This window comes from Condylura cristata, unplaced genomic scaffold (genome assembly GCF_000260355.1).
Source record: "Condylura cristata isolate star-nosed mole 26May11 unplaced genomic scaffold, ConCri1.0 scaffold00005, whole genome shotgun sequence".
Lineage (NCBI taxonomy): Eukaryota > Metazoa > Chordata > Mammalia > Eulipotyphla > Talpidae > Condylura > Condylura cristata.
Window position 1 is genome coordinate 25,581,054 of NW_004567106.1, and position 10,798 is coordinate 25,591,851.

General features: G+C 40.5%; 1 protein-coding gene across 2 annotated transcripts in view; it reads right to left on the reverse strand.

Annotated features, from left to right (window-relative positions):
• Nucleotides 1-10,798, reverse strand: part of OSBPL3 (oxysterol binding protein-like 3) — a 177,184-nt gene that overhangs the window by 16,673 nt on the left and 149,713 nt on the right. For both annotated transcript variants that reach the window (XM_004676781.2, XM_012720905.1), the window contains 2 exons: nucleotides 4,785-4,848; nucleotides 1,561-1,639 (listed from right to left, as the gene is read on the reverse strand). In XM_004676781.2, coding sequence (XP_004676838.1) covers nucleotides 1,561-1,639; nucleotides 4,785-4,848 — 143 coding nt within the window. The remainder of the gene's footprint in view (nucleotides 1-1,560; nucleotides 1,640-4,784; nucleotides 4,849-10,798) is intronic.

A 10,798-nucleotide genomic window follows, 5' to 3' on the forward strand; every position in this document is an offset into this window, starting at 1 on the left:
TCACCAGAGACAGAGTGGGGAGCAGAACAGGCAGATTGACAAAGTACACTGGTGAGGGGACAAGCGGGAGGGTCAGATGAGATCTGCCACGCCATGTAGGTCAGTTCCCTGGCCAGGGATTGAACTCATGCTGTAGTGATTTCGGAGAGCTTCATAATGAGGTGCTTTAATCTGCCACCAGGCAGTGCCCTTGAAGCTGAACATTTTTAAAGAGCCCCTGAAATTGATGCTGTTCCTCACCCTCTGAGTCAATGTTGAATTTAGTCTTTTCAAACTGAAGTTGAACTTGAAGGTGGGGGTGAAGTGCCGAGACTGTCAGAGTGGTTCTTCTGTAGGACTGATACACCATGACTTAGGAAGAGAAACTGTTTTTCTTATTCAGATTTGCAGTCAGATCATGATGAGATGGTATTTCTCACCACAATTTCCAGAAACTCCTGTGGCCAGGGGTCTGGCAGGAGGCACTCACTCCCCTCCTCATACACCGCTATTCTAAACTCATCATGTAACACATTACTCTTTCCTGCATTTACAGAGCTGACCCAGTGCGTACGCCCTCCTGGGCCTTCTGTCAGCTCTCCCCTTCCAGGAGAGAGGCCTCAGAGGGTGGGAGCAGTCAGGTTGCACTCTGGAAGCTGCTGGAGGCTTCATTAGAAGCTGGGGTATCCTTGAGCACCCCACTCCTACTTTGACAGAGGAGGAAACTGAGAGCCAGAGGGGACTTGTCTGAGTCACCAGCCTACGAAAGGGGAGTGGTAATGGGGAAGGTGTGGGTTTATTTTCATAATTTGCTCTCTTGTGCATATGCATCCTTGCATGCAAATATGTCTGTATACATGCATATACACATATACATGCATGTGTGCCTCATAGTATCTTACTGTAAGTGTTAGGATTCATAGATCTTAAGTCTTTTATAATAAGAATGTATTCTGGTATTATTTGTAGAATTAAATACTTTTGAGGTAATAGTCATAAGACCAAACACGTGGTACAATACCATGTGCCAAGTACTATTTTAAGTTTTTACATATGATATTGTTCAATATTGACAACAGCACTACGAGCTTTTGTATTATCCCTGTTTTATAGGTGAGAGAACTAGTGATTAGAAAGCTTAAGTAACCCACTCCAGAATTTGCAAGTAGTAAGTGGCAGAGTAAGCACATGAGTCCTGGCAGCCTGGTTCCAGAGGCCAGGCTTGGCTTTATAAATAAGCATTGATAATCCCTAAAAGATCAAAGCTATGTCTTTAAAAGGACCTTTGACAGTGAGGAAAGACAGCAATGTTAAAAAAAAAAACTACCATTCTTAACTTTGTTAGGAAGTGGAAATGAGGTTTAAAAAACCTTCTATTCAGGGAACTTTGGTCTCCAGGAAGCATTTCCATTTGAGCAAAAGAAAATGTGAGGTTGTCAAAATGAGGGACATTTGAACTCGCTGTCAACAAGATTAAAAGAAAAAAAAGCACATTCACAGCTAGGTGGGAGTGAGCATCCTATCTTAGCATTTATCTCAGCCCTAAATTCTACACAGTTCCACCACAGAAGAGACACTTACGCTGGGAGAGTCACGTGTGTTGTGCCAATGGGAACAATTTCCATGGATTTGCCCCAGAACTTGTTTTTCCATCTCACATCTGAAATGAAATAGCAAATATTACATATTTAGCAGGAGAGGTAGGTAGATCAAAGAGTTTGTAGGCTGGATGATCAATCACTAATTAGAACAATTGCTTAAAGGTAAAAGTCATTATTGTATAGGGTAACTTTTCATTTAATATAAGCACCAGTTGAGTATCTGGAAGTGAATCATATTACATAAAATTTTAAACTAACATGAAACATCTTTCTTGGAGAAGTTCACAATACGAAGGGCAGACAGAAGTGAAAACAAGTCACGCCACCCAGAGAGTCATGACCAACATGTCTGAGGACGGTAACAGAATCAAGGCAGCTTGTTGCTTTGAAGAATGGGGGGTTCACCAGGTGGAGAAAGGCAATTTAAAACTGAAGATGTAGTTTGTTTAAGGGGCACAGATAAAGAGAACACAGTGTGCTCTGTCCTTTAGGTCTCAGATGGTCCAGAGAGAAGAGTAGAAAGACAGATTAAGAACAAAAGTCAGTGTACAGCTCTCCAAGCCTGGCTAAGAAGTCTGGCTTCAGTGCATGGGGTGAGGGACTGCGGGGGGTGGGGGACATAAGGTGTCTGTTTAGACAGAGAACTGATGTGATTAGAGACAGACTTGCAAAGATGATTGGGCACAATATGGTGAATAGTAAAGGAGCAGGAGAAATGAGAAGCAAAGTGATGAACAAAGAGGGTACTATAGCTTGTCAGAGGAGAAATGAGCATAAAGTGAATCCAGATAGCAGCAGAGGGATTGTGAGGAAGAGAATGGTCCCAGAGCCACTGCAGAAGTAGAAACAGAACTAGGTGAAAAAGCAGACATGGATTGCAAAGGACAGGGAAAATGTGTGCATAGTTTCAGATTTTTCCACCTTGCATTTTTTTAAAAGATTTATTTATGCATACAAGAACTGGGGTACAAGCCAGAGGTGCAGGGGATGAGGGGATTCATGAGACAGAGTGGGGAGCAGGGCAGGCAGATCTACTGAAAACACTGCTGTGAGGAGCTGTGGACGGGTCAGGAGAGGTCTGCTGCACCATGTGATTCACCTCCCTGGTCGGGGATCAAACTTGGTGCTGCATTGGCTGGAGATAGCTTTAATCTGTTGCACCACCAGAGAGGGCCCCCAACTTTCATTAATGGTGGTACCAACACACAAGACAGGATAGAAAAAGCATAGAGATGGCCCTCTGGCTGCTGCAGGGACAATACACAGAACACAGGAGTAAAGGTAAAAGCAAGGAGCCCAGTAAGGGCCATGACTCTGCACCAGGACAGAGGTAGGGCCAGGACTGGAGAGATCCCAGCTATATTCTGAATAATTCCATTTATATGAAACATCCAGGATGGGCAAATCTATAGGAAGAGAAAGTAGATTAATTGTTGCCTAAGGATAGAAGAAGTTATGGGAAGCTGTAGGGAAAGGGGAGAGAGAAAAGCTAAGGGAGTTTCTTTTGGGGTGATAAAAATGCTCTAAAATTGAGTGCAATGATTGCTTAATTCAGTGAGTACACTAAACCATGGACCTTTTAATAAGGTGAACTGTATGGTATATAAATTATATGTCAAAATGTTGCTAACCGAAAAAAAAAAGTAATTGGCTACTTTAAAAGAAAAAAAGATAGTAACAACATACTTACTTTGGGGCTAAGGTCAAATGTATGCTCCCCAAAGTATAAAGACTGGGAGAAGGGAAATAGAAGTACACTTTTGTAAGTTTCTCACCAAAAAACAGAAAGTGCCACACTATCTTCTACTTGAACATAGACAGTAATACCTGAAAGATACATTATAAATCCTAAAATAACAACTAACAAATGAAACAAAGCAATATAGCCAAGAAAACCAAAAAGTAGGTGAAATGGAATTATACGAAGAACTCAATCTAAAAGAAGGCAGAAGGAGAGGAAGGGGAAGCAAAAGAACAGCTGCAACAAACAGAAAACAAGAGACCAGATTGAAATCCAACTACATCAATCATCACAATAAATGTAAATGATGTAAACAATCTAATTAAAAGGCAGACAAATGTCAGGATGGATTTAAAAAACAAAATTTGGGAGTCATGAGCCTATGGGAATTTGTGAGATTGCCCAGAAAAAGGCTGATAAAGAAAAAGCAAGGGGAGCTAAGAAGATATCTGTGAGCAAAATAAGGGACATGTAGGAACTATTTTGAGAAAACAGTTTCTATGTAATACATAATTTTAAAAGTATAATAAAGTGCGTATAGGGTTGATGGCACTTAGCAACTAAAAAATTAGAAAACTTTATGAGAATTAATTCCAGAAAATTTCAGTGAAAGTTTCTAAGATGTTTCTAATCAAGCTGTAATTTTAAATTTTAGTTGGAATGATTCAGAAAGCAAACCATAGTACTTGTAACTTTAAACTAGTAATATTAATGGCCTTCAGGAGAGAGAAACTGGGTGAGAGAAGGAGATGTTTCTAATGAGATATTCTTTTATGTCTTTTAAATTTTGCATGTGTGTTTTTTTAAAGGCTTCTGGCAAATCAGGTAATAGTATCACTGTTAGCAGAGAAAATTTAAAAGTGACATGTGCTCACTCTTTGAAACCTCAGGATGCTTAAATTTTCATTCTAAAATGCACTTAACTTTTGAATAAAGTAAGTTAGCAAAGTTAATGAATCTAGGAAATCAATTTACAGCCTTATTCAGTTCTTCAGAACACCCATCTCTTGCCAAATTCAATGACTTTAGCAACAACAAACTGGAAAAAAGGCAGCAAGACATAATGTGATTTCAGAAATAAAATTCAAGTTTTTTTTTCCCAAAGAAAAACTCCTCTTCTGTTCAGATTATGATAAAAACTCTTGAAAATACAGGAGACATTCCAAGTGACTGTGGAATAAGACAGAGAACAGGTTACAGGATAAGATGGTGTTCCATACAAAGATTGAGTGTTTTTTTTTTTTTTTAAGGTGAAATTATCTTCCTGAATTCTTTATGAAGCAGAAAAACACCGGTTATTGTTCAGGGATGAAAGGCAAGAACAACAAATGACGCAGATTGTTCCGATAAGGACCAAGTTCAGGGCCAGGTTTTGATTTTAATAAGCATTTAGAGTAGTTCATTTATAGCTAAATCTATAACATTACTAAAAATGATGGACACCAAGTATATTAGCACATTACCTTGCCAGAACACAAAATTTCCAGACTCAGCATGACATGCAGAGATAGGTGGGTGGTGGCTGACCTGATGGAAACAAAGGCCAAAAAGACAAACAGCTAATTAACTTTTCTGTCTTAAAATCCATCCCTCTGTCTTGCAAGACATACAGACATCATGCAACTGAAAGAAAATAGCTTTCATTTCCTTCACCTCGTCTTTCCTCTAGAGGGTGCTCCCGACACAGCCAGCTCTGACTTGTTCAAGTTTGTCAGGGATGAGAAGAAATTGGGTGGGTGCATGGAAGCTTCTGGAAGTCTGGGGGATTGGCCAAGTGAGGAGTAATGAAGATATAGTCTCTTTTTGACAGACAGATGTGAAAATACAACAGGGATGTCTACTTATAAACCAGACAATCTGACACAAGCTACCAATGTGTCAAACTGTACTAGCAGTTCTGAAAGTACCTGCCAATGTTTTAATTAGGATGTCACATAGAAAACATTTTTAAATGCTTTGGTTCAGCAGATATGACTCTCTGAAGACTCTGTATCACACATTCCAGATTTTTTCAAATCACCTATAAGACCAATCCGAGCTAACTTTTTAAAAGACTAACGTTTCTATAAAAAAGAACTAAGCAAACTTATTGAAGAAATATTAGTGAACTGAATTTTTTTTGGGTCAGTATTAAAATATCTTGAGTAAATATGCAAACTATGTTCTAGAGAAGAGATCTCTTGTAACAGAGGGCTTTCCTCTGCCTTTGGACGCTGGGTTTTATTCACTAATGAGAACACTAAAAAGATATAGCTCCTCAGATTTCCTCATCATCTCAGTAATATTCGTGGCCAGGAGTGGTATATGTTTTGTTATTATAATTCAGTAGTAGTGAAACCAAAGTAATGCTGGTGGTGGTGTTTCCAGAAATTTCTCTGACTTGGCTTGTGCTTAGCAAAGGTAATGTACATTTAAAACACCTGCCCAAACAAACCTTACATATTGCAAATGAGGAGACAGAAACAGAAAGATTAAGTAGTTTACCAAACACACTGAAAGTGAAGAATTAGAGGTAACTTTTGTTTTACATCAATGATTTTAAAGTTCAAAAATTTGTTTGAAGCAGTTGCACCCTGCTGAATTCAGAATACAAAGCACTGCTTGAGGTGAACAAGTTATGTTGGGGGTGGGGGCAGTGGGAGGAGACAAATCCTCAAACTTGCCTGGACCCTCAGCCTCAGTAGGAAACATGGATTGAAAACAGCCTGTGTGTGTCTCCTCTAGATTTGTGCCACAGACTAAACATTTAACTCATGGGGTTTCAAGTGTACCACCCAGGCCCAAACAGTAGTGGGAACACAATTTCAATAGTGAAGGTAGCTCTCAGGTCTCAAAGAGCATAAACCCCCCCAACATGAGATGTGTGAGACAAGTTTGCATCCCTTGGATGGCTTGTTTCCAAGGCCTCTTAAGTAAGTACCCCTCCCTGTGCCTAGGGGATTTTTCAAGAAGAATCTGCACTTCAAGCACTGATTTAGAAACCCAACTTTTAAATGCAATTCTGCTCTTCTTTTAAAATCCAACCCCTCCCACCCACTGCTTCCCTCAGCAGTGTACTTCATAGATCTGCCTGTTCTACTCCCCCCTCTGTCTCTGGTGAAGCCTCTCACCGCCCCTGAGCCTCTGGCCTGTACCCCAGTTCTGTATGCACAAATAAATAAATCTTTAAAAAAAAAAATCCAACCCCTTGAAGATAGTTTATATCACAGAATGTTGCATTTTCCTATACATCCACTTAAACTCCATCAGCTCATAATGATAACTCAGGAGTTGACTTTTAAACCTTTGGGTCATATAACACTAAACCAGAGCAAGACCATGTCACCTCTACTGGTCCACCCAGCCCCTGCTGGTCCCACAGAAGAATGGGGAGGGGAATTATAGGGGTGACCCCTCTCTAACAGTGTAGGCCTATTTTAAAGTAGACTATTCCATCTGCAACAAAACAAGGAAAGTAGGGCTCAGAGCCTTGAATTAATTTAGCATTTTTTATAGGCGTGGCCAACTGTAAACATCAAAGCAAAATATTATAGAAATTACAAACCTCTCTGGTAATAATGTTAAGGTCCATAAACAGGGTAAGTACATTGCCCATATGATTATATGAGAAGCCTTATTGTGCCATCAAATATCTCTCCTATAAAAATGTAGCTTTGGTTTTTTTAGACTATTGTGTCAGAGTAATGAATCAGTACTTAGCAGAGTGCCCTTCCATGGACTCAAAGGATGTTTTGTGAATGAATAAATCTCAATACTCAAATATCAATGATTTTGCTTTTTTTTCTGACTTAAAGAGGCTTTGGGGAATGAATCATTTGATCCATGTTGCTTTTAAATTTATAAAGCTTCCCAAGGAATATATTGATGCCTTATAAATAAAAGTTGATGACTTGTTTTCCTTACAATGTTGTTTTCCTTTCATGAAACATTTCTAAAGGTGCAAAAATGTGTTTTGCAAGGTGTCACAGTATAATGGAGACCTTTTGGACTCCCACAGATCTAGGCCCTTACCTTACAATGTCAACTACTGGCTTTATGACCTTGACCAAGCTGTTTAAGTGTGAAAGAATTTTAGTAGGATAGTATGCAGAGAGAGGAGAGATGAAAGAATAATAATTTCCCAATAAAAAAATCACACTAAGTCACCACCCTCTTAAAGGTAACTGTCCAGTCAGACAGGGTTAGCCTGAAGTTGATGGGGTCCAAAAAATTGCCACAGTCTGAGGTACCTTTAGTGGGGAACCATGGGAGTAGGGTAGAGGAGGCCAGGCAAGTCTGATGAAAGGCACAGATCAAAGTGCAAATCAAGGTAATGGCACCACTGGCAACCTCCACCAGGGGCTCTTACCCATGTCTCTCTCCAAGGCTCTCCTCCACTTGTCTCTTCCAAATCTCCCAAATCCCTGGTGCAAGTCTAAAGCCAAGAAGCAGTGAGCCCTTGTCCATAAGTCTCCCTTTTTAGCAAGTCTTTAAACCCTCTGGGCTTCTATTACTTCATCTTTAATGTAAGATTATGACCACTAACTTTGCAAACAAAAACAATGATAACAGAACCATATGCTAGCATGGAATAAGCCAGGCTAAAGGTTAGCTTTATTCATGAGTGATATTTCCACTTGGTTCTCATAGTAACCATGTGTCTTCACAGTCCTTATTTTATAGATTAGGTAATAAGTTCTACCCAGCAAAGAACCTGTTCAATGCTATGAAGTTAATTAGTAACAGGGAAATATCTAAATATTTTCTAGGTTTTTCTTGTTTGGGTTTAGGAAAATAGTCCTCAATATATCACTTTTGCAGCTGTCCAGAAACATCACCAAGTTCCTGATTTGTCTCCAACCTTGTCAGGCAGCTTGTGAAAAAGGAACAGGTACCAAGTGAAAAGTCACTCAGGAAAGGGTCCCCATGGCCATTCTTGCCATGGCATTATTAAACAATGACCGACTGATGACGTGTCTTAGTCACTGTGTAAACAGTCAGAAATAAAACTCTTTTCCCTCATGGGGCTTACATTTTAGTGTCGATGTGGGTCACACAGACAATAAACAAATAAGTACGTAATTCTCAGTAGTAATTTATATTAAGGAAAATAAAGCAAGTGTGAGGATAAGGGGACGCTGAGTGATAGTGCTATTCCAGACAGGACAGGAGGAACATGACTGTATCCTGGAAACTTCTGAGGTTGAGAGAAGTAAGCCAGCTTAGCCATGCAGGTATCTGGGCAACATGTATCCCAGGCAGATAACACGATCATTTCCTAGGACAGGTAAATGCTCGGTATGTTTTAGGAGAAGTAAGTAGTAACTTGGAGGTCCTCGTGAACCATGACTGGGATTTAGGGTTTTATTTCAGGTCCCATGGAGTATTGTAGAGGGTTTAGAGCAGACAAGACTTCTGTTCAAAGCAACCACTCTGGTTCCTGGGTGAGGAATTAGCTATGGAAATGAGGCGGGTTAAGGAGTCTATTGCAGCAATCCCACTCAATTATTTTGTGGCTTGGGTTTGGTGGCCAACAGCAATCAGGGAGGTAGTAAAAACAGAGAGCTTTGGAAGGAAGGCTTCTGAAGACAGAACTGAGAATTTGCTGATGGATAGGATGTAGACTGTAAGAGAAAGAATTATTCAGGTGGATGCCAAGGATACTGGTCTGATTTCTGGGAGAAGACAATTGCAAGTAACCTTCTTTTCCCCATGTCCTGAGTTAAATACTGATTTGATAAATAAATGACTTCTTGCAAAAAAAATGCAACAAAAATACATTAAGTCATGACTTAACCTAGAAATGGAGAAACAATGGTTTCTATTTATTTAGTTGAACAGCTTGAATTTCCCTGCTGATAATGTCTTTAAATAAGATACCACTTTAACCAGTAGTAAATAACTCTGCCTACTCGCAGATAAAAGAACTATTTAGAGAGGTGATGCAAGCAGAGAAGTGATATGATAGGTGTGGTATTTATAAGTCTGCCCAGAAATGCATGTCCAGAATTCTTCAGATGAGGAACAGAACAGCAAGAAGGATGAGTCTGTAAAGCAATGGAAAGGATATCTCTGGTATATTTTAGAGACTTTAGTAACTCCATTCAGGTTTTCTGGTACAAACTCAACAGAAGGATGCTGAATGACTAGAACAGGGTTCTGATTACCTACATTCTAGGTAATAAGGAAAAACCAACTTTTGGTAATGACTTAATGCATTTTAGACAACAAAAATTTTTGACACCAAATCTTTCCCAGAGGTACAAAAGGGAAGCAAATCTAACTGAAATGAATTTTGTGACCCAGGTGGCCCCAGGTGAAGCTCCAGCCCAGTGCTCAATGAAGTGCTAGGTTGCCAGAGCAGTTGACGAGAACTCGGTCACTGATGAGAGAGAAAGGAAGTCCTTTCTTTCTGAAACACCACCTCCTCCCCCTTCCTGGGCTTATGTGGAAAGCTAAGGCTGAATCAGATTTCTTGGCATAAAGGAAACTCCTCCCCTGAGGAGGTGGAACAACTGGGCGACTGGAACACATGGCAGGGATGTTCATGATTTGCTCCTGAAGGCTCCTCATTCACAAAGGCCACTCCATAGCCCACAGTGGGACTTCAGAACAAAGTCCTACTCACAAATGCAGATGAAAGGTTTAGGCAGCAACAGGCAAAGTCCCACTGACACATCACATGGGCAGTCAAAGTCTCCTGCAGCTCCGAGCACAGTTGCTAAATCCACAAAAGACACCCCCTAAAATGGCCAAGGGAGAGAGGCTGCTAGCATGGAAAGAGGGTGCTAGACTGGAAAGAGAGGGCGCTAGGTAAGGGGCATTGGAAACCCCAGTGCACAGGCCTCAGTTTCCTCACCAATAATTGATCCTTTGCTCCCCTGTCACAGAAGGGGGCATTTTGGAGATCAAATATGATCCTGTACAAATTTGAAAGCAAAAAGTCCTCTGCAACCCTAATACTTGATTGTTATGAGGAAAATGTGAACAGCAAATGCTTTCTCTGGGTTCTGCCTCTGGCTTGATAATATATTTTGTGGTCTTGTCAATGACACATAATATGAAGAGGTAAGTTGAGAGATAGCTAACTCTGTGGTGTAGCAACTACCTCAACCTCCTATGCCACTGACCATATTGAACATATACCCATCCATCAGTCCAATGCAACAAAAGCCAGGGGCTTGAAGGAAAGGGACAGACTTCTTTTAAAATTACCCAATTTCTGCTTTCTAGAAAATGCATTAGAAAAGCCAAGTGGCCCAGATGCTTTTGTTTAAAGAGATGATTTCCACCAATGACCTCATTAGAGTAAAATTCCACCCTAAAAATATTAATTTGGGTCCTCCCTGGTGGCGCAGCGGGTTAAAGCACTGCACTGAGAATCTAAAGCCACGTCCGCATGAGTTCAAATCCCGCCTGCCCCAGGGGTGACCACATGGCGCGGCAGACCTCTCCTGACCCGCCCGCTGCTCCCCTCAGCAGTGTACTTCGTAGATCT